The sequence below is a fragment of the Dermacentor variabilis genome, chromosome 3 (assembly GCF_050947875.1).
Source record: "Dermacentor variabilis isolate Ectoservices chromosome 3, ASM5094787v1, whole genome shotgun sequence".
NCBI lineage: Eukaryota > Metazoa > Arthropoda > Arachnida > Ixodida > Ixodidae > Dermacentor > Dermacentor variabilis.
Window position 1 is genome coordinate 25,573,365 of NC_134570.1, and position 23,072 is coordinate 25,596,436.

General features: G+C 44.7%; 1 protein-coding gene and 1 long non-coding RNA gene across 2 annotated transcripts in view; one reads left to right on the top strand and one right to left on the bottom strand.

The window, feature by feature from the left end:
• The window catches only part of fuss (SKI family transcriptional corepressor fussel), a 39,384-nt gene extending 25,773 nt beyond the window's left edge, over positions 1–13,611 (top strand). Inside the window, exons 6-12 of the mRNA XM_075683043.1 lie at positions 402–435; positions 3,414–3,494; positions 5,839–5,895; positions 6,531–6,605; positions 9,697–9,771; positions 10,049–10,114; positions 10,847–13,611. Of these exons, the coding sequence (XP_075539158.1) occupies positions 402–435; positions 3,414–3,494; positions 5,839–5,895; positions 6,531–6,605; positions 9,697–9,771; positions 10,049–10,114; positions 10,847–11,067 (609 nt within the window). The 3' untranslated portion in view covers positions 11,068–13,611. The remainder of the gene's footprint in view (positions 1–401; positions 436–3,413; positions 3,495–5,838; positions 5,896–6,530; positions 6,606–9,696; positions 9,772–10,048; positions 10,115–10,846) is intronic.
• The window catches only part of LOC142575319 (uncharacterized), a 93,731-nt gene that overhangs the window by 65,233 nt on the left and 5,426 nt on the right, over positions 1–23,072 (bottom strand). The gene's annotated exons all lie outside the window — the stretch shown is intronic.

The window sequence follows — 23,072 nt, forward strand, 5'->3', positions numbered from 1 at the left end:
CTGACGCGTCGTTGCGTATACCACATTCCTCAGAGTTGTAGCTTGCGTCGTTCAAAGAGCAAACTTAAGACTTCAGTATAACGCCTGTAGTTAGCACTTAAAAACGTCAACCAACATTCTTCTGCAATTCTGTTAAGATTCTTCTGCAGTTCAAGTCTCGTCATGCAACGGGAGTCATTGGTTATTAAAGAAAAACTACCGGTTCGGAAAGCGGTGGGAGGGGTATTTGGATGAAAGCAAAGCAAGCTGTTTTGGGTATGTCATCGTCGATGTTTATGAACACACAGATTACATTATACATTCATGAGTAGCAGTGTATTATTGACTGTTAACAATTGGGGGTGAACTATGACATATCACCGGTTACTGGACTTTAAATTTTATCTCGGTTTCTTTTACAGGACGAAGAGACGAACAAGCGCGACGCTGAGCCAGGTAAGACTTCTTCGCAACTGCGTCAATGTCATATTGGAGAGAATATGAGACAAAATGTCGGACGCAAAAATATGCGGTCGGCGATATAAGAGATGAAGGTAACGGCGGGAATGCGCAGTAAGAGAGTCATCCTGGCCATCGAGCGACATATGCCTTATATCTCACCGTGGTTTTACTGCAGATATATGAAAATGCAAACACTGTCTTACAGATTTCTTAGCACCGCGGTCGTGGTATAGTATAAGAAAATAAAACAACACCAAAAACTTATGAATAGATCTAAGCGTGCCTGCACACTAGAAACAATGATAGAGAAGCACAGAGCGGACGAGGACTATGCTAGTCGTACTCGAAGACTTGAGCACTTAAACGAAGCGGCCAACTGGAGATCACGGACCAACTGACCTTGCCTCAAGTTCATTTATGAACAGAGTCCCCGTCGTATATATCCCGCCCCGTTATTTCAGTTTTTTTTTTTTAGCTTTTATTGTGTTTTCGGATTTGACAGGCCTAGGCGTGAAATCGCTACACCGACTTCTGAAACAGTAATTATTACTGCCTGTTCTGATTTCAAAACACAAATTCTAAAGAGTACTCCTGCATGTGAACAGATTTCAAGGAACGCCTTGATTTGACATTCGGTAAATCCATGCACTGACTGACACTGACTGACTTATTACTTTGGTCATCGATATAAATTGACAAAATTACAACGGTCTCTTGCCCTCTACTATTTGAGACGCTGCTGGACCAAGATCATCGCTATATCTTCGTCACCATCGAAGTATAACACATAGCTTAATGTCACGTGCGAAACGCGCTATACGGTTCGTGGCGTGTGTGCGCCCTTCGAGCCATTTTCAACTGCCATGCCAACTTGTGAGGATGCACCGGAACCGAAACTGACACCACCGCGTTTCCTCCGAGCCGCAACAAGTGCGCGCGCTTTCAGCGTGCCGTGAACATCTAGCGAGCACCCGAGATGTTGCGAAGTATCGAGCCTTGCTTCTTCATTTAAAAAAGGTTTCTTATATTGCCTCAGCAAAATTTGAATGTATTATCTCGTACTTGGGCAAGTTTGCAATGTGTAATGATACATATCGAGAACTATTGATAGCGCGAAACGACACGAACGACACAGAAACGATACACGGACAAGCGCTGTATCTTTTCTGTGTCTTTCCTATTGTTTCACGCTGTCAGTAGTTTTCAGTATGGAGGAGGACGAGGAAAGAAAGAGAGAAGGCAGAAATGTAATCCTGAACTGCGTGTGGTTTGCTACCCTACTCTGGGGGATGGGATAGAGGGAATATAAAGATGATATAGAGAGAGGTAGAGAGGAAGGAAAGACGCCGGGAGCTTGCGCATGCACGTGGAGGGCCTGAGCAAGTCAAAGGCGTTCTCATAGGCCAGTCGCTCTCAAGAAAGACAAAAGTACCTTCACAGCTTTGTGGGCCGACGAGGAATGGGGACGGTCTTCAGGTAGCACTTGCACGAACAGCGACCAATCGCCCAATCGTCGCAATGCGATAGATAATGTTTGCCTTTCCAACTGAAATCGATATTAGCACGATCAATGTTCGATGACCTCTTCGCCACCGCAGACGTCGCACGCAGCACTATCGATCCTTCCAATCAAAGTAGTGTACGCCTTCGTGAAAGTCACTCCCAACCACAGCTGGCATAGAAGGGATGCCTCACGTAGGTGAAGCCAGGATCGAGGTCGGAGTTGGAGCGAAGGCTTCAGTTCATGCAACCTGGGGCGTCTTATATTTGGGGTGTTCAAATCCATTAAAGAGAGCTTGCGTACCAGGTGACGAAGCTGAGTTGCAGCGTCTATCCTGGAAAGTGGAATGGGAATGCTGTGTTGTTTTTGATGCGACTCTGAGGCAGCTTTGTCTGCTTCATCATTTACGCTGATATTACAATGGCCAGGTAAAGCACTGGAAAATAATTTTGTGGCTTTACGTGCACATCAGGCATACTGTCCGGACCCCTTGCCACCACCTCGCTGCACTCACCGTGGAAACCCCGCACTTCATTTAGCGCAACTGTCAGTGCATACCGTGCTTCGCTTACATCGAGGTACACAGCTTCGACCAGGCCGGTGTCTCCTCCATGGTGTTTGTGCCATCCTGAGGTACACCTCACAACTCCAGGACTTCAGAAAAAGTCAGATCTACCACCATCTGCACTAAAACAATTGAGCTTACTCCTGTTGTACGAGAGATACAGTAGCCACGTAAACATATATACTGACGGGTTGACTACATTGACCAGTTCTGGCGGTGCTTTGTTTATACCGACGAGAGGAATAAGACTGCGGTTCAAGACGTCACATGTCACCACGTCCAAGGCTGCAGAACTCACAGCTCTGTGCAGTGCGCTTCAATTTATTGACACAGAGAGTTGTGCTAAATGGGCCATGTTTTTCGACTCGATAATGGCTTTAGACACCATGCAGTCGGTTCTCGTGGAGCTCACGAACAGCTGACGTACGAAACTGTCAAACTTCATCACGACGTCAACGTTTTCAGTATGGATTACCAACGTGCCAAACGTACCGTCCTTATAATACGTATCCCAGGGATCTTGTGCTTTCAGGGATCTGAACAAATACGCTGATCAGGACCAAATGCAGCTGAGGTTATAGGTTAGTACCTTCATGCTACAGTCCGGTGGATGACAATTTTCCTCTGTCATGCTGCGCGAATCTCTCTCATCTTGTTGCCACAAAATATGGCGTCAGCACTTGGATTTACTGGGTGATTCGTATCGAAGCCGATCTTGCGGCCAGAACTAACGACGGCAACGTGTTGCCGAACTGACGCCCCGTGACTTGTTAAGTACGGCCAGCGTAACACTGGGGTTGTTTTATCATCGTGGGCGAGGTCTGTGCTATACGTTGCTTCTCGCATTGCTACGCTGTCGCCAAGAATCGTCGCGCTCTTCCCACATGTTGTCTTTTTTGTGTGCAGAGAACGCCGTGACGTCCGTGGTGCAGCTGATCAAGGAAGAGTGCCGGAAGCGAGACGCCCTCGAGGCGTCGCCATATTCGGGTTCGTATGCAGCGCGTTCTACAAACAGTGGACGTTTCTGGCAAACGTACGCAGGTTATATGCAGTAGATCGCACGCGCTATATATACCGCAAGGATGCTACACGCGCGAGGCTCAAAACGCCTACAAATTATCAATGTTGAGAGTGAGTGCAGAACTGGCTGCGAATGCCCGCACGGTTCTCGCAACCGTCAAAACGTATATTTGGTATCGAGCAAAATTAGTCAAGTTCTATTCATTGAGCATTAAGCGCCGTTCTCAGGGTTGGCTGAACAGCTTTCTGTTCACGTGTGGTCTCGCACGTTCAAGATCAGCACGACCTTTCCATGCAGCTAGTTGCGTTCGAGCGCGCAGTGCACCTTCCCCGAACTCACGCACCTCGTTCAGGTGCTCGTCACGCTTTAGCGTACTGCGCATGCGCGCTTCCCATCCTGCTAGCTCAGGCTCAAAAAGTGCCTGCGTACGTGTGACTAGGTCTTTTGATGCTGTCATGAAAGCTTTTGTGATCTGCCTGCAGTTTACCTCTGCCTGTCGAAATTATTGCCAAAGTTTACTGATCTGTATGCGGATGAACGGCGATTGTGACCACTATCGTTCAGTTTCAACTGTATGATTGTTAGTTGTCGGCGATTGGCTGAAACCAGTGGAAGCGGACAGGACGAAACAACTTCGTTAGCAGGCACATTTGTAATTAACATTATTTGAGCACTATACAGTTGTCCAGTAAATTTACAAATTGAGCAGCTCATAAACATCATGAATTCAAGCTAACATTCATCGCTATATTAGCGCGAAACATCATACTAGTTATTATGCCATGCAGTTAGAGAAACCACCGTGGCAACTGGTGCTTGGAAAATGCGGCCATTGGTCGAGTAATTATTGCGGAGAAAGATAAAATGATACTTTTTTTCGTCTGTATATTTTATAAGCTGTAATTAACCTCGACTGTATTAATAATTTGATTGATTGATTGATTGATTGATTGATTGATTGATTGATTGATTGATTGATTGATTGATTGATTGATTGATTGATTGATTGATTGATTTATATAGTAGGCAAGACTTCTAACAATACTAATTTTATATCTCTGTTTTTTTTTTACCTAAAGTAATTTAAAAAGGACTGCTCGTACAGGTATATTGTCACGGTCCTACGGAAAATACGCTTTCTGGTTTGTTTTGTACTGTTTTTCTTCGTTAGTTATACTGAAGTGTCTCTTACGCTACGGTGACTAAATTAGGTCGCTCACGTTTAAAGCGCACCACTCCCTTAATAGAGTAGGTATCCGCCAAATGCAGGCGTTATAGTTGCGGGACGTTATTTTCTAACCACCGGTTTTTGAGATGGTTTCACGCACGAAGGACGGAACATCCAACGCGGTGCTTTAGCGCAGAAATGTGCAGTACTAGATGTTGTGGTGTTACCCCCCCGCTCGACCAGTCAATTTAATGTAAATCATCACGGCGGAATAATAATGCTGGTGAGGAGTATGCCCACCCACACATTTCATTCCACGCGTCCGCATGCGCTTGCTTAGCGAGCCCTTCAATCACAGCAGTTGCGAAACTCTCTGTAAATCTCGTGTCTCAAAATTCGGACACAGTGATTGGCGAACAGCGTAGGGGTCCGCCGAATTCCGTATCCTCCATGGACAGCAAAACTGACTGCAAAACGCCACGTTTTTTGAGCACAATAACAAAATAACATCTCGGGACGAACAAGTAAACAATATTTTCAATCAGCACCGTCCTTAAGTCACGTTAGGCATTTCAAGCAATTATTATTAGCCGCCGATGGGTGACCACGAGTTTCATTTTGTTGCTCAGTGGTGGCACGTCGGTCAGTTAATGCTTCACGGGAAGTCACTCAATAGCATTCCCAGCTGCGGAACTGTTATGATTGAAGAACTGTGTTGACTCTGTAAATCGGCAACTGGAACGAGACACCTTGAAGTGGTGATCGATCGACAATATAACAATTCTATTTCTCTTCACTCAGTCTTAACACGTTGTATGTGGGGCTAGCTCGTAGAAACCACATATGCGTAACAACTGCGGAAAGAAAAAAATAAAATGAATCGTCATTTGCAGACGCTACGCTTTCTAGACTGGCATGCTTTAGTAGTAAACGAAAAGAAAGGGGTTAACCGAGGGGCCCGATTTTTATTAGTCATATCATAACAAGCCAACAAACAGGTGTCAGTGCTTTTTGGCTTCTTGTGATATGCTTTAGTAGTGTGGCTTTGCGTCCGCAGCGGCGATGTAGGCCTATATAAACTCGCAACCACTTTGTTTGCCTACCCCCGTATATTCTTCTCATTTATATCCTTGTCGTTTCAGAAACGCAAACCTTCGACCACTCTTTGGATCCTTCGAGCATATTCACACTTAGCAAAGGTAAGCAATGCCACACTGTAAACTATCAGTCCCAGCTGTTTCTCGTGCGTCGGCTGCCCACATTACGGTTAGAGCAACTAAAAGCGGGCTCTGAGAATTTCAGCGTTCCAGTTGTCACGGGGAGAACAAAAACGTTGTCCTTAAGTCTTCATAGCGAGTTTTATGCTATAAGTACAAACGGAGCAGCGATTTAACGTTCCGTGACTTCCTAGTTATCGGCTTAAATCTGTTTGAGCTTTCGAACTGCTGCATTGTAAATGTAGGAGTTCTTTCCGTGACAGTGCAGCCTAAAATTTCTACTACTTTGTGTTTTATTTGTGCGGCTGAAAGAGCAACATTTTTTGCGTTTATGTTCTAAGGCCTGACATTCTAGACAACACGAGTCACTTTCTTTTTTTTTTTCATTTAACACCTTATTTGTCTATACTGGTTAAATACTTTAAACAAAATTACTTGCTTACGCACGCGCGTTAAAACAGAAAAATAAATGTTATACTTCTTTAATAAAATAAAGAAGTATTAGAATATGAGGATGCTTATGTAAATGAAGCAACCATATGTCACTAGGAAGAAGGGAGAGGGAAAAGAAACTTGAATAAACAACGCCTCCACCTCTTGTTTTTGCTCTTTCACAGATGAGCTACGGGACGTACTGCTGAGAGAAGCACAAGCCAGGAAAAAAGTGGAAAGGGAGTGTCGCCTCATGCGAGGTAACTTGTTTACATTTAATACTTTATTGGTCATAAATATTGATAACTGTGGGTGAAGGAGTTATAATAAAACTAGAAGAAAAAAGACCTCTTCATAGGATCCTCTTTTCAACCGAAACTCCAAAAATTGTGAGCTTGATCTCTTTTATTTATTTCTTCAAAAGAGATCAGCCATTCTAAGTTAAACAATAATGGAAAGCTCGTTAACTTCAACCATCCTTGCTTACTGAATACAAAAAAAACCAAGTCAACCAAGACAACGAAAATATGTTTACTCAAAAACTAGGTACTCAAATTAGGTACCCAAAACCAGAAGAAAGGCAACAAGAGGAATAAATAGGCAGAAGTAAAAACAACTCAGTCGGCGAACCACGAAATGGTGCCCAGCAGACTGCGTCGCGGTGCGTTGCTACCAGTTCATTTATCTATTCAGTGAACTACCGTTAATCGCAGCAACTCTCGAAGCCGCTTGCACACACATATAGGTGACCGTGCTGAGCCCCCTGGCGGCAGCAACTAAAGAGCACCAAACCGAGGGTCGCCGGCCGTCGTCGCCACAAGCACAGCGTGCTCGCCTCTGGAGGCTACTGTGTACTATCGGCCTCATTCGCTCTGCACACACTGCCGACGTGTGCTAGCCCGTTGTATATACGCGAGGTTCCGCGCATCCTCAAAGAAAGAAAGAAAGAAAGAAAGAAAGAAAGAAAGAAAGAAAGAAAGAAAGAAAGAAAGAAAGAAAGAAAGAAAGAAAGAAAGAAAGAAAGAAAGAAAGAAAGAAAGAAAGAGCAGCATACTCCAAGGCCCTGCTCGCGGCGCCGATATTCAGCTCGCGTGCCGCACACTGTTAAACACGCGACAACCATGCCGCACTCCTGACGCGGCACTCATTAGCCGAAGTGTTTTTTCCTGCCCCCCCCCCCCCCGGCGTGCTGCTCGGCGTACGCGGGAGCACCGCGCGGTTGCGCCAACGCGTGCAGGGGTTTTGCATCAACATGCGGTGTTGAAGGTGCGCACGGCTACCGGATCCCTCCGCGCAGTTGGCATGAAAACAGAAAAATACTTGCCGCGCAGCGCAATAGCGACAACTATGTATAGCTTCCTCGCCGAACCATTACGTTCCCTCCACTACTGACACTTCAGCTTCGCAGTAAGCACCGTCTAACGCTATCGGCCGAAACAAACAGGTGACGTGACAACAGTAGGCTAATAGTAATAGGCAGGCCACAAAACATATCAAAGCTGCGGATGATGAGCGGTGCAGAAGTCGCGCTTCCGAATTGACTTTGAGCACCTGTGATGGGACAGGAAGAAGTTAACGACTTCGCCTTTTGAAATCCAAGCAGAGGTGATTGAATGAGCTCTGGCCGATGAAACTTTCCAAGGGCGTTTCAGAGTATCTTAATGCAATGTGCAGTGTTTGAGCCAACTGGTGCCATGGCTTAACCTGTTAAGTTACGTGGTTTTACGTGCCAAAACCACTGCCTGATTATGATGGCACGCCGTAGCGTGAGACTCTGGAAATTTGGACCACCCGGGGTTCTTTAACGTGCACCTAAATCTAAGTACGTGGCTTAAACAGAGCATTTCCTCCCTACGTAGTTAAAAAATAGCATATCATATACGGCGGGTGCAAAAATTCCGTGGATACCAAAGCACTTCTAATGAGTTGTGAATACGAAGGCATTAATTTCCCAATGAACGTCGTTAAGAGTCCTCACTACCGCCAACGCTCTTACTCTAGAATTTGTTTTGTTTTTTATACATTATTTCTTCATGGCGATTACCTAGGCGCAGTTGGAACGTAGGCTAGAGCTCGTGCGGACAAGGAACGCGCGGTTAAGAGAGGCTTCCGAGAGCAAGGGTGACGTGATGTCGCAGGGATGCCCTCTCCCTTAACGCAACACCTGGCGCGCCAGCACTGCAGCAGGCGTTCCCTTTCGCCCGTTCTGCTCCGTCGTGGCGGTCATGTGACGTGCAGCCAATGGGGTCGTTTTGCTGCTACAGGCTCCCGCTTTTTCGCTCATTTGATGATTTCACGTCAATATTGCTTACTGTGCAACTAGTACTCGTGGCATCTTTTTAAGAACGCCGCCACCTAGCTACCGCTCTATCGCGCGTACAACTAGTGTACGCGCTTTGTTCGTGCTCGTCTCTCTTTCTCTCTATCTCCCTCTCCCACTCTCTTTCTCTTTTTATGCCTGTTAACCCTTCCTCCCATGCAGGGTAGCCAACCGGAACTACCTCTGGTTAACCTCCCTGCCTTTCTCTGTATTCTTTTCTCTCTCTCTTGTTATTAGTTCAACTGCCTACACGGTTGATAAGCTTGAGCAACTCACAGTCAGTAATTTTTGCTATGCACCCAGTTGTCTAGTAAGGTTGATTAACTAATTTATTCAGCACGAGCTTAAACGCAAGTCCTTTTTATTTAAGGAGCGTCGAGCTTGCTGAAAACAATAGTAGTAGTTCTGTTGAGAAAGAAAGGGGTGGCAGCAGGCAGGTGTTTCCGCCATCACAATGTGGGACTCAATTCGCGAAGGTACATAACGACGAGCACTGCTCACGCTTGAGGCTAAGTCACACTAGCTGTAGCAAATGTAGCAAATGATATAATAAATTATAGCATTTCAACAGCACCCAAACGAGTATTCAGCATTAGTGACGAAGTGCTTGTTTGGTACTATTTTTTGCTTGCGTTCATAGAAAAAACTGCGTAATCTCCTTTGGTCACTTTCGGGGATACGTAGCGTGCGGTGCGACTATTCACTAGCGCAACGAGCATTCTGCCTCTCTGGCGTAACGCTGAAAGATATATTTCCGAAATTGCATCAATAGATTGAGAATAAGTTATGTGTACTGACGTCATCGAAGTCGACAAAGTGTTCTAAAGCTGCGCTTTATCGCGATTCGTTAAGTTCCAGCTGCGCTGTGGAAACCGCGTATAGCAAGACAATGCGGCGCATGTGTGGTGTCACGTGAGCACTCTCTATACTGCTCTAAGCTGCAGAGAAACAAATAAACGTAGCTCAGACATGACAATAAGCATGCACGGTTCTGTGAGTGAACTCCTTCCACGTTCGTCTTGTTCTTGCAGAAACGTTCGAGGAGCAAGTGCAGAAAGAGGTCGCGTACCGCGAAGAACTCACCAAGCAGTTGCAAGTCGTGCGAGGTGAGTGAGAAACATGCCTTTTTTAGTCTTCTCTAGGTCAACCTTTCCCTCCCCAAGCGTATAGAGAGAAAAATAGAAGACAGGAAAGGCAGGGAGGTTAACCAGACGCACGTCCGGTTTCCTAGGTTAGCAAACAAGGAGTGACCCGACTTTTCTGCATTTCCTTTTCCCTCTCAATTCCTTCCTCGCTATCAACCATGATAAATATTGATAAACATAGTGCGTAGAAATAGTGCGTGGGAGAACGTACTCACGCTTCCTCATTGTATTGCTTTAGACGCCCTGTGCCAGGAACTGGACCAGGAACGGAAGGCTAGATTCGCTGTTCAAGCCAAGCTGAAAGGTATGACCAGCACGTGAAGTTTCATCGCTTGACGCTCCAAGAATTTATTTTTCCCGAGAAAAAGACCAGGCCGTATTCTCGCATGCAACTTTCTCGCAGACATGGCTACCTTCTTGACACTACAATCGTACTGAACGTCAATTACAGCCTTCTAAACACTAAAAATTAAGCTTATGGAGCGCCTCTCATCGGCTTGTGGGAGAACTGACCATGACCCGTAGCACGATCCGAGCTCTCGTGTGCGCGCTCGGAGCGTCCAGCGGTCAGAGCTAGTCTCTTCGCAGGAAGAAAATTATACCTTGGATGTTGTGGTCTTAGTGTCTTTCTTGCAGGCCACGGCGAGTCTGAGAACCCACGTTTCCACCAGCTTAAGCATCGGCAATGTTATCAGGCGGTTGCAGAGAAACAGACAACGGCGTCTAAGCGAGGAATCAATCACACCATGGAGTTAGAGCTGTGAACGTGAGACGTCGCTGGACTTCAACAAAGGAGTCATGGAGTACATTCTTATGCAGGGCTAATGCAACAATTCAATTTCGATTCTATTCCGTTCCTCTCCTTGTCTGCGCACCGATAGGCACCCCACCTAAGTTGTCACCAGGATCGGCCGATTCTGAACGGTCGGCGATAAGAAAAAACATAATCGAGCAAAATAAATTCACAAATTACACCAGTTATGCTTATATAGTCAGTCAACAGCCTTGCTTCTTGTTCGTTCTCTTCCTCATACAGAGCTTTCCCTGCACTACCAGCAGATGCAGCAGCGAAGCATTATTGCCGGTAAGCAGTGGAGCTGGCAATGCTTACGTCCGCGAGCTGAACCCAGGCGGCAGTTGTCCCTGACAGCCCGTCTTCTCCCGCGTTCCGCAGACACGCACGACACGATGCAGCATCTCGCGTGCAAGATGCTGGGCGCCAGGCACTGCGCCGAGTGCAGCTACAAGGCGGAGTGACGGAGCCAAGGCCTCGCGCAAGACTTCATCGCGACAGAGCTGCAACGATGATGGACTGCGACCCGCTTGTGCCGATCGCTGCAGCGGTGGTCGACGACAGCAGCACGGTGCCAGCGTGCACCATCGCTCCCGCAAATCGCATTGGAGGAGAACGCTGCGCGGCGTGGTCCGCTTCCGAGCGGACATTCAAGTCGCGTAGTGTCCGTCGTGGCTGCGTTATGAGCGCCCTATCCTGACCCTCAAGATGAACGTGTACGCTTTATTCAGTGTCGGGCACCTAAACAAACAAGAGCGTGCCACACATTTAGTTTTATCCTCGGGCCAACTAGAGACGAAAGTGTAGAGACAAGCTCAGTTCAAACGCGTCAACACGTCCCGTAAAGTTAGCCCTTCTCTCTATTTATTGGCCTTTGTTCAACAATGATGAATGTGCAGTGGTTGCCATGTCACAGTATTCATGAAGCGCGCGTGACCAGTCAGTCTAAGTGGCATACTGGCTTGCTCCAGCAGTGTGTCGACGCACCTAGTTTTGCCGTGTGGACCCTGACTCAATACACAGGAAAGATAAACACGTTTACAAAACAACCACCTACTATACGGCTAACAAGCATAACTACTTGCGCCTATCGCCTCTTTGGCTCGAACCTTGACGGCACGGTGATTCAGACTATGTCCGAACGCACAGTTTTAGTACAGTTTGCGTCGTGCATTCCTGACAATTTACAACTAAGGCGCCGGCTTCACGACGACGGAGGTTACACTGGCGAAAAGTCTTAGAAGAAGTTTCTTTTCTCTTGGACGTTCGAAACTTCTATCCATTACTGAGACGACAAGTCAAGCAGAGCTTTCGCCAATCTTTAAAGCTTTCTTAAGTTGCAAAGGCTGACGCCAGTTTGTATGATACGTATTTGATTGCGGGAAACGGCGTTAGCGCAGACGCCTTCGTTGTCCGATAATGTTTTCTCGGAGCTGAAAGATTTACTGATGGTCAGTGAAATGTGGATGTGACGTTTATGCTGAAAACGATGATAAAAACGATGTTGTCATCAGCGACGCCTCCACTGTGTGAGAAAAAAGGGGAAATAGAAGGAAAGGCGTGGGAGCTAAAATAAAATTAAGTTTGGTGCCCTACACGTAGGCAGGGAGATGGGGTACTGAAAGAGAGAAAGAAGGGAGGGGGGCGCGAAAAAGAAAAAGCGAAGACAAGTTCAGATCAATCAAGCTCTCTGGCCAAAAAGGAGTAGTGTGTCTACTGTCGGGGCACTCACTGCAGATGTGCTCGTGTGGCTTTCTGAGCCGATGAGGTGTAAGGCCAGGACGTTAGCTTTCACTGCGACTATAACTCTAGCAGGAGGGTGCATGTTTGACAGTGTGGGAGTCAAGTTTCAGATTGCGCGCACTCCTAGAGAGTGAATATGTGAATTAAGAAACGAAAATCCAGGCAATTATGTGTCAGTCACAGATAGACATTTTTCTGGATTTTCGTTTCTACGTTCACATATTCATTCTCTAGGAATGCGCGTAATCAGAAAGTTGGCTTAACCGCCGAGCATGCAGGCGGTTAAGCGGCGTACGTCCGTGCGAATACTGTCTTTTACGAGAGGTTTTTCCGAAGCCCCGATTACTTTAACGGCGTCATCGTATTACAACATTTCCTCGAGTTTTCAAACTCTGCTCATTTAAACATCCCGTTTTCGTAGCTCAAAAAAAAAAAAAAAAGGTCTCGCGTGACATGTGCTTAGAATAGCTCCCAGACTTGCACACACGATCCACCTGTTGCTTACTTAATTTATATATAGGCACTGTTATCACGTTCTCTTGAGAACGCCGCAACGTGGCAAGCTCGCATGCAACTACACGGGGAATATGGAGGCATGTACAGGAGGCGCACGAATTTACTAGATGCAGACTGCTGAATTTTGACTCTCGCTTTAGCGCTAGCGTATTGCCAGTCAATTCATTAGCAGTAATAAAGTGGACAGATGAAGTTTCATTTCAATCTTTCAGTTCCTTTTACGGTAAAGAACCATTTGGCAAGCCGCTAATATTCTTATCGATAGCAATGACTATCCCGGTCTGTACTCCGCCTTCGTGTTTCTCGCCTCCTAATTCTGAAAAATTTATTCCTTATAATTATTCGTGACTTCGGCGTGCTGGAGGATAAAAATGTCAAAGCAAGCTATGCGTTAGGTGTTTCAAGCCAGCGACTGCGCATTCGACGTGGGCAAATTGAAACCTTCGACCACTCGGTTGAGCAAAACAAAGGCCGATTTTCAAAAGCGCAGACGACGCACGGATGAAAAATGAAACATACGACATCGGGTACTCCTGTCACGTCTGTTTTATTACTACTTTTCTTCGCCCATACGTCCATCGTCTCGCTTTTGAAAATCAACTCCACGGTTTTCTTTCCTGGTACACACTGTCATGTATGTGCAAAAGAGTACGTGCGACCAGTGTACGAGCGAATGCTCGTGCTGCCCCGTTTCACTGGCGGGCTGTTTTGCGTGTCACACAAGTGCGCCAACCAAACGTTGAAGCAAATAAATCACTGGTGTTTGTTTTGAACAACGCTGGACATTCTTGTTGTTGAACGACACTTTTTGAACCACGCTGGACATCCTTGTTGTTCAACTACACTGAAAGACGCATTTTCCGACTGGTGAACAGGAACCATCCGTTAGATAACGAGCGCTCACGAGAGTTGTCGCGTTAGCCTCGATATAGAGTACACTAGAAATATTCCATGGGCCACTCTTGCCTCGATTGACCCGCCGGGAGTATGCTCCCAAAGTAGCTATATTCTAGTTACAGCCTCCGATCTCAGAGATCATCTGCTGTAGTGCCGCTGACGTCGGCGAAAGTTCTTACGAGAACACTCTTCAAGTAGTTCTGAGTGCTTCTATCCCTCACAGGAGCGTGTTTCGACGTACTTTCGGTACACTGCGCGGTGATAACGGCGCTGTCCTGACCGAAAATTATGCTGGCCACCATGGAACAAAAATTCAGGGGTTTTACGCGCCAGGTCGTATATCTGGCGCGTAAATTTTTGGATTCATTTTCACCGCCTGAAGATGGTCAACGTGCCTCTAAGAATGCCCTCATTCCAGTGAGGGCAGAATGCCCTCCCTGGAATGCAGTCGTCGCAGCAGGGAATCGAATCCGCAACCTCCTGCACAGCACCAAGATACCACTGGCCACTGAGCAACAACGGCGAGTGAAGGTAAAACTATATATAGTGTCTTTAGGGAAATATACTAGTGCCCAGAAATCAGAAGCATAGCGTTACAAAAAGTAATGAATGCGTGACATTTGCACCCCATGATCGAATTTGCATAGGTGTAAGCAAAAGCTATGCACCCCTTACCCTTCTCCCAGTGCAGGGTAGCAAACCAAAACCTCATCCGGTTAACATGCTTGCCTTTCCCATTCCGTTTATCTCTCTCTCTCTCTCTCTCTCTCTCTCTCTCTCTCTGCACCTCAGGAGCATATTCAGTACACCTCGAGGCTACACCGGTTATGCTCAGTTACAGAGAAAATAGCACCGATATGTGCGGTTACCACGCTTAACGCAAGAGCTCCCGCTACGTTTTTGAGCAGCAATATGTAACAGTGGAAAGCCGTAGCTCTAGTTCAATGTAAACATGGGTACACACCGTGGTAAGTATGGTGTTAAAAGAGCACAACTATAATCATAACTGTGGAAGTGGCGCATTAGCGACGAGCACGAAGTGAGATCGGACGCGGGCAAGCTGTAATACTGAAATTGGATCACATTTAGATTGTGATCATTAATATTTTCTTGCTATTTTTAATAATTTAAGGTGTGAGGCCACATTCAGGTGTCAATTTTCTTACAAAAAGTTGATTTTCTTTGTTTTTAACCTTTGAAATAGCCCCAAACAATCAGAAACATGTTGCAAAAAATTATGTTCCTACCTTGATTAGTTTTGGAGGTACAGCAAGCTTTCAAATCCTTACTCTAGTATTGTGACGTCCGTATTTTTTATTATAGATGAATATAATGCTTACTATTTTTTATTATTTGATGTCTGTAATGTTAACTAATATGATTATACTCGGTTGCGCAATTAATATATTTTTAAGGGGGCTGTCCGAGGCCTGAAGAACGTGTTTTGCTTATTTTTCTCAATACAAGATTTTGCTCTACATTATGTTACGCAAAGTATAACTTTCTTTCTGAATAAATATTTTGAAATAAGATTTTGTACACTCACTGCTTATGTATAAATGCATAGAACGAACTAGGATAAAAAGAAAATCAGTGGGAACTTCTTCACGTCACTGATAATTTTTTATAATAATGTCGTCAAAGCAGGTAATTATCTTGCTTTATTTCGGTTTTCAGAGAATTGTTTCTTAATATACATATCATTACACTTATGCTAGTTCATTCCACAGGCCACGCACATAGATACATAAACTTCAAAGCTTTCCACAATTCAGCATTTCAATCGTTACTCATCACTGTTGGTGCGACTAGCAATTTTATCGTATTTTCTCACAACAATTAACATAAAAAATTATTGAACCCTTTCTTGTACTTTAAATAGTGAGATAAGCTAAATAGAGGATACAATCGAGTGCCCACAGAATTGCTATTGCAATACAATGTATGCCAAGCTGACATAGGTTTTCTTTAACGTTTGTCCTTAAGTGCGCGTACAACTTTAACCATTGGGTAACCGGCAACGACGTGGATTTTCTATCCTCGATACTCCGCGAAGCTTTGGGTCGTACTCTGCGTATACATTTGTGAAACGCATAAATGCTCTCATTGGACAGCGGCTACAAGGGCGGAAATGACATGTTTTATCAGGTTTCTGTATATTTTGTCTGACAATACACTGAAAGCGGGTACAACAAGCAAGCAAATTTACAATTAATGTCAAGCTGTTACGTCGGTTAAAATGAGTTTCTCAAGAGTGTTAATCACAAAAGAGCGATGCGTTCAAAAATAACATTTAATGTAATACTCGTAATCTCGTACGTACGTCAATCTTGCTTTTATCCCGTTTAAGCGGGCCACTAGGCACAGTTTACAGAATTAGGGCGTCTGTTTTTTTTTTTCGTATACGTTGCTGTAGAATCACAAACTTCATGCCTGACTTGTTCATTTTCTCTCTCTCTCTCTCCGTGTGTGTGTGTGTGCGTGCGTGCGTGTGTGTGTGTGTGTGTGTGTGTGTGTGTGTGTGTGTGTGTGTGTGTGTGTGTGTGTGTGTGTGTGTGTGTGTGTGTGTGTGTGTGTGTGTGTGTGTGTGTGTGTGTGTGTGTGTGTGTGTGTGTGTGTGTGTGTGTGTGTGTGTGTGTGTGTGTGTGTGTGTGTGTGTGCGCGTGCGCGTGCGTGTGCGTGTGCGTGCGTGCGTGCGTGCGAAAATGAGAGCAAATAAAATATAAATCTGATTCCAATTACCATTCACTGAGATTTTTTTTTCAATGCAACATAATTCATTCACGAATTCGCTCAATTCATTCAGATCGGTTATGGAGCCAACTAACTATAGAGAATTAATGTGTCGCACGTGTAACCATCCGATCTCAAGCTTCTTCTTAAAATAAAAGCTGAAAACGTGAGCTGAGCATGACTGCAACAATAACGGGATACACAAGAATAGATGATCATGAGCAGTACCGATGAGTTAAAAAAAAGAGAGAGAGAGGCCTGCGTGGGCTTGCGCGGGTGTGCAGTTGCGTGTCATTGTAGATACTCACACGAAACAAGAAGGTATGAAGTCATACATTCAATGAGCCGTCACTGGTTATCATTGAACGGACGCTGAAATCGTTCTGAATTATCCTGCAATATGTAAGGGACAAGATGCTCTGTATAGGTTGCTGGCGTGCCCATTTTACGAGGAGTTACCTTTACGTAGTAGAATAAAATGCGTCCTGGAACTCGACGTTCAAAACACATGCACTGCGCTGGCGGGTGCTATACCGTTGATGAAAGGGCTTGGTTACAGTTGCCTGGCAGCGATTTACACACTGCGCTACGAGCACATCCCGCAAAGGATTGCGGATGACGGGACGAAAAAGACAACAGGCTCACACGACAACGGCCACGGGCGAAGGTGTTGTATGTAGGCTTAACTAACGAGCAACTAATGTAGCCTTGCAAGAGTAATCGCAGAAACTCCGACACGTTTCTGTGGACATTCTGTTGAGATGTAATTAAATACTAGGGTACATTTTGCAATAGTATATAGTGCGGAAGGATGGGAATCTTGCAGACGAAGTTTGGAAGCGGACCGCACAGTTGGCAAGGCCGTTTTGTTATCTCCCTTCACACCCCCTCCCTTCTGGCTTTGTTTTTCCCTCGGAGTGAAATTGCATGTTAATTTATTTATGCAGACTCCATACATATAAGCCACATTTATTGGCAAAGCACACGACCAGAAGCCGACGTTACTCGGTTTGCAAGTCCCGCTACCTTAACGAAACAACTTATAATATGAGAGAGAGAGAGAAAACACTTTATTTAATAAAGTGGCTGAGTTCTCAGAATCCCTCAATCCAGAGAGTAATACAACTTACAAATGCATCGTAATACAATCTAGAAAATTGGAGTTCCTTCCAGTCCTTGTCGCTTCATTGGGAATGTTGCGAGCAAGCAACACCCACCGACACCTTACCTTTCCCTGTGCTATTTCCTGCGAGATGCCTCAAAAGGAAGTTTATCTATAGGGACACATACTAAGATGCATGATACAGTGTACTATATTCAAGGTGTGGCTACAAAATCAGGAACTGTTGCCTGAGACAACTAAAGCAGGTGATGCTCTATAATGCAACTGTATAGCATACAGCGGCGCTGCCTCGTTGCTTTGCACAACGTTTACAGTGGTTTACAGTGATTCGACATCCGCAACGAGGCATCGAAGCGCTACAGCTTGGTCATATTACAGATGAGATGGGTTTATTTGTCCACCATCCTTCAACAAATCTGCTGTTACCTGATCCTCCCCAGCTGCCTTCCCCATTTGCATAGCTTCCGAGGCCTTCTTTACTTCTTCCGGCGTTACCTGTGGGATTTCGAATTCCTCTAGACTACTCTCTCTTCCATTATCGTCGTGGGTGCCACTGGTACTGCATAAATCCCTATAGAACTGCTCAGCCACTTGAACGATCTCATTCATATTAGTAATAATATTGCCGGCTTTGTCTCTTAACGCATACATCTGATTCGTGCCTATTCCTAGTTTCTTATTCACTGCTTTTAGGCTTCCTCCGTTCCTGAGAGCATGTTCAATTCTATCCATATTATACTTCCTTATGTCAGCTGTCTTACGCTTGTTGATCAACTTCGAAAGTTCTGCCAGTTCTATTCTAGCTGTAGGGTTAGAGGCTTTCATACATTGGCGTTTCTTCATAAGATCTTTCGTCTCCTGCGATAGCTTACTGGTATCCTGTCTAACGGAGTTACCGCCGACTTCTATTGATGATGCCCACAAGATTGTCGTTCATTGCTTCAACACTAAGGTTCTCTTCCTCAGTTAAAACCGAATACCTGTTCTGTAGCTTCATCTGGAATTCCTCTATTTTCCCTCTTACCGCTAACTTATTGATCGGCTTCTTATGTACCAGTTTCTTCCGTTCCCTCCTCAGGTATAGGCTAATTAGAGTTCTTACCATCCTATGGTCACTGCAGCGCACCTTGCTGAGCACATCCACATCTTGTATGGTGCCAGGGTTAGCGCAGAGTATGAAGTCTATTTCATTTCTAGTCTCGCCGTTCGCGCTCCTCCATGTCCACTCTCGGCTATCCCGCTTGCGGAAGAAGGTATTCATTATCCGCATATTATTCTGTTCCGCAAACTCTACTAATAACTCTCCCCTGCTATTCCTAGTGCCCATGCCATATTCCCCTACTGCCTTGTCTCCAGCCTGCTTCTTGCCTAGCTTGGCATTGAAGTCGCCCATCGATATAGTGTATTTTGTTTTGACTTTACCCATCGCCGATTCCACGTGTTCATAGAAGCTTTCGACTTCCTGGTCATCGTGACTGCATGTAGGGGCATAGACTTGTACCACCTTCAATTTGTACCTCTTATTAAGTTTCACAACAAGACCTGCCACCCTCTCGTTAATGCTATAGAATTCCTGTATGTTACCAGCTATTTCCTTATTAATCAGGAATCCGACTCCTAGTTCTCGTCTCTCCGCTAAGCCCCGGTAGCAAAGGGCGTGCCCGCTTTTTAGCACTGTGTATGCTTCTTTCGGCCACCTAACTTCACTGAGCCCTATTATATCCAATTTACTGCCCTTTAATTCCTCCAATAGCACTGCTAGACTCGCCTCACTAGATAACGTTCTAGCGTTAAACTTTGCCAGGTTCATATTCCAATGGCGGCCTGTCCGGAGCCAGGGATTCTTAGCACCCTCTGCTGCGTCGCAGGTATGACCGCCGCCGTGGTCAGTTGCTTCGCAGCTGCTGGGGACTGAGGGCCGGGGTTTGATTGTTGTGTTCATATAGGAGGTTGTGGCCAAGTACTGCACCAGGGTGGCCAATCCTGCTCTGGTGAGGGAGTGCGTTACCGGTTGTGGTCACCGGGATCAGGCCACACTACAGGCCTCTTTATGTAATTTTATCGACACGCGGATTTTTTTTTTTTTAATCTGATGAAAAATTCCCCGGCACCGGGATTCGAACCACGTACCTCTTGCACACGAGGCGGGTGTTCTACCTCTACGCCCCCGCTGCACTCTCTACGCCACCGCTGCCCAAGGGTCGTCGCCCGGAAAAGATTTTGAACATTTAAGCCTAATTTAATAAGGCGGAACGGTATTTCTGAGGTTCTTTTTCGCAAATTAGAATATATTTGACAGTCGGTAAAAAAAATTATCTACTGTTTCATGTTCCCCACAAAAGGAACAGTTTGGTGAGGGAACCAGACCAGCCCTGCGTAGCTAAAAAATTAGAAATGGTCTTCAACAGCGGAGTCTAGTGATCGCGACTTAAAGTGTTCGCGTTTCGGAGTTTACTGTTCCAATGAAGGGACAAACGCAGAAAATTTTAGGAGCTTGTTAAGGACGGGGCGTAAAACTCCCGCAGCATCATTTGTTTCTGAAATGTATCCCCTAAGATGAAAGCTGCCCGTCGAATTTGAATAACCGGACCATTCAGGGACGCTTTTGCCAATGAATCTGCCATTTCGTTCAGAAATTAACCCCATGCCAGCCCTGGCACCCAACCAATCGAATCAAAGCTAAATGAGGGGGCGCTGACGATTTGAAAGCTCGCAAAATCTGCGAGTCACAAGAAGCAGTGAGAGAGCAGCACAATTAAACACAGAGAATCCGGCACGACTACTAGCTGTGGAACGAGTTGACGTATTTAGTTTACGGAGGGCTAGAATTACATCTATAAATTCTGCTAAAAAGATTGGTGCGAAGTCTGGGAAGCGAAAAGAAAACAACCAGTCGAGATCAGGAGAAAGTATTCCAATTCCACACTTTTTTCGCGCTGGGAAGCGTCAGTCGCAGTAACTGTCGTGATCGGTATGCGCGAAAAGTAATAATTTAAGATAGAGCTTAACATGCGGTAAGATGGCACATCTGCGTTTCCAGGAAAGATATCGTGCCAATGTACTTTAGCGGAATTGGCGTCTCAAAAAAAGAAAAAAGAAAACAGGAGTCACTTTAAGAAATTGGACGTTTCACTGATCTAGGAGAGTTTGCATAAAAATAATTTGAGGTGTGTGCAATTTCGGCCAGCGCAAACCAAAAAGCAACTCAGGTTGGGAGATAAAAAACTGTTTGTGAACGTCTTATAGGGGATTCATATGGCCTTAAAAATGACTGTATAGCTAAATATCGAAAACACGTAACAAAAGAAGAGATCCTAGCTTCCAGATGTAAAACTTGATTTGCAACAAATTTAGGTAGACCCAAATATAGCCGCTAGGCGTGCCTCTGTGGAAGAACGAGGGAATGAAGTTTATATGTAGCAGCTCCAGAGTACAGCACATACCCTAATTTCAACACAGGGCAAACATACATGCAGTACATTGATAATAGCGTTTTTTCATATTCCTGGTCGACTACTGTTCTGGCTACATAGCAAACCAACCGCACGAACACCCTTTGCAGTATTACAGCCAATGTGCGCATTCCAATACATAGAACCGCAATATCTAACGCCAAGATACTGGACAGACTCTGCTTGTAGAATGACATCTAGATGATATAAGAAAACACAATATATATGGGTCCTTTAATAAACATGCGAGCACAAAGCTTTTGTTAACGTTGAGAAAGAGATTTATTTATTTATTTAGTTATTTATTTAGTTATTTATTTATTTATTTATTTATTTATACCTTGAGGGCAATATGGCATTAAAGAGGGGAGTGGTTACAGAGTAGTAGTATTAAGCAAACAAACAAGTGCAGTCAGTTCTGTTAATACAATGATTTCCCTGAATATACAATGTTAGCTAATGTTTCGCGGAAAAGTTTGTTATCGATGATGGCTACGATACTTGAGGGAAGGTGGTTCCATTCCTGAGAGGTACGGGGGATGAAAGACTGAAAGAAGGACTTCGTGTGACACGAATCAATTTCTACCTTACTGCGATGATCGACGCGGTTTGAAATGCACTGAGGCCGCAGGATGAAATCGTCGTGAAGCGTAGTGTGATTAAAAATTTTATGAAACAGCGAAAGACGGGCAATCTTGCGGCGGTTAGCGAGTGGAATAAGTGCTAGATTAGTTTTCATTAAGGTTATACTCGCAGCACGGTTATAATTAGAAAGAATGAAACGGGTAGAGTTATCTTGTACTAGTTCAAGAAACGTAATGAGATTAACGTGTCTGGGATCCCATATTGCAGATGCATATTCAAGTTTCGAGGGTATTAGAGTCTTGTAAAGCTGCAACTTTAAAGCAGTCGATGCTTTGAAAAAGTTGCGCCGTAAGTACCCGAGCATGCGGTTAGCTTTGTTAATGAAGTACTGTATATGAATGGTCCAATTTGAGTTATTTGTAATGTGTATACCAAGATATTTATATGACACGACGATATCTAAGGGAACGTCCTTCAGATGGTAGGTGCTTGGAGCACAATTAGATCTGGATACGCGCATCATTTTTCGCATTTGTTAATATTTAATTCCATTAGCCACTTCCCGCACCAGGCGTCTATATTATCCAGATCAGCTAGTATCATCAGTGCTTTTAATTTCCCAGAAGATAACACAATCACCTGCGAACAGATGTATGTTAGAAGATATTTTAGCGGTCAGATCATTAATATAGATACGAAATAATAGTGGTCCTAGCACAGACCCTTGTGGTACACCCGATTGAACTTCAGTGAGTCGAGAGTTACGAACGTTAGCAGTAACAAATTGGAAGTGGTTAGTAAGGAAATGCTCTATCAATTTTAGAAGGTTAGGGTCGATATTTAACAAGCTTAGTTTAAAAAGTAGGAGTTTACGGCATACTTTATCAAATGCTTTACTAAAATTCAAGAAGATACAGTCAGCGCATGGTCAGCGATCCAGGATGTGATGCAGTTCATGAATGAGTGTTTCGCAAGAATATGATTTTCGAAGACCATGCTGTGCGTTAGTAAAATATGAGTTGGATTCTAGAAAGCTAGCCACATTCGTGAAAACTACATGCTCTAATAATTTACAGCAGCTACTTGTAAGGGATATGGGGTGATAATTAAGAGGTGAGTTTCTGGCACCAGATTTGTAGATTTCAACCACCTTCACAATTTTTTATTATTTTGGAAGCGCACATGAGTTAAGGGATTGTCGGAAAATTTTTGTTAGTATCATGTAGCTAATGAGGCTAGTGCTTTAAATGAATTTACTGTTAATGCAGTCGTAGCCAGGTGATGAATGACACGGTAAAATATCCATTAGCTTGTTCATTTTATGTACCTCAACAATCACAGGATGCATTGGTGCATTCGTGTTGGTGCGCGATAGGAAATTCAACATTGCCAGTTTTCGAAAATTGACTTGTAAATGATT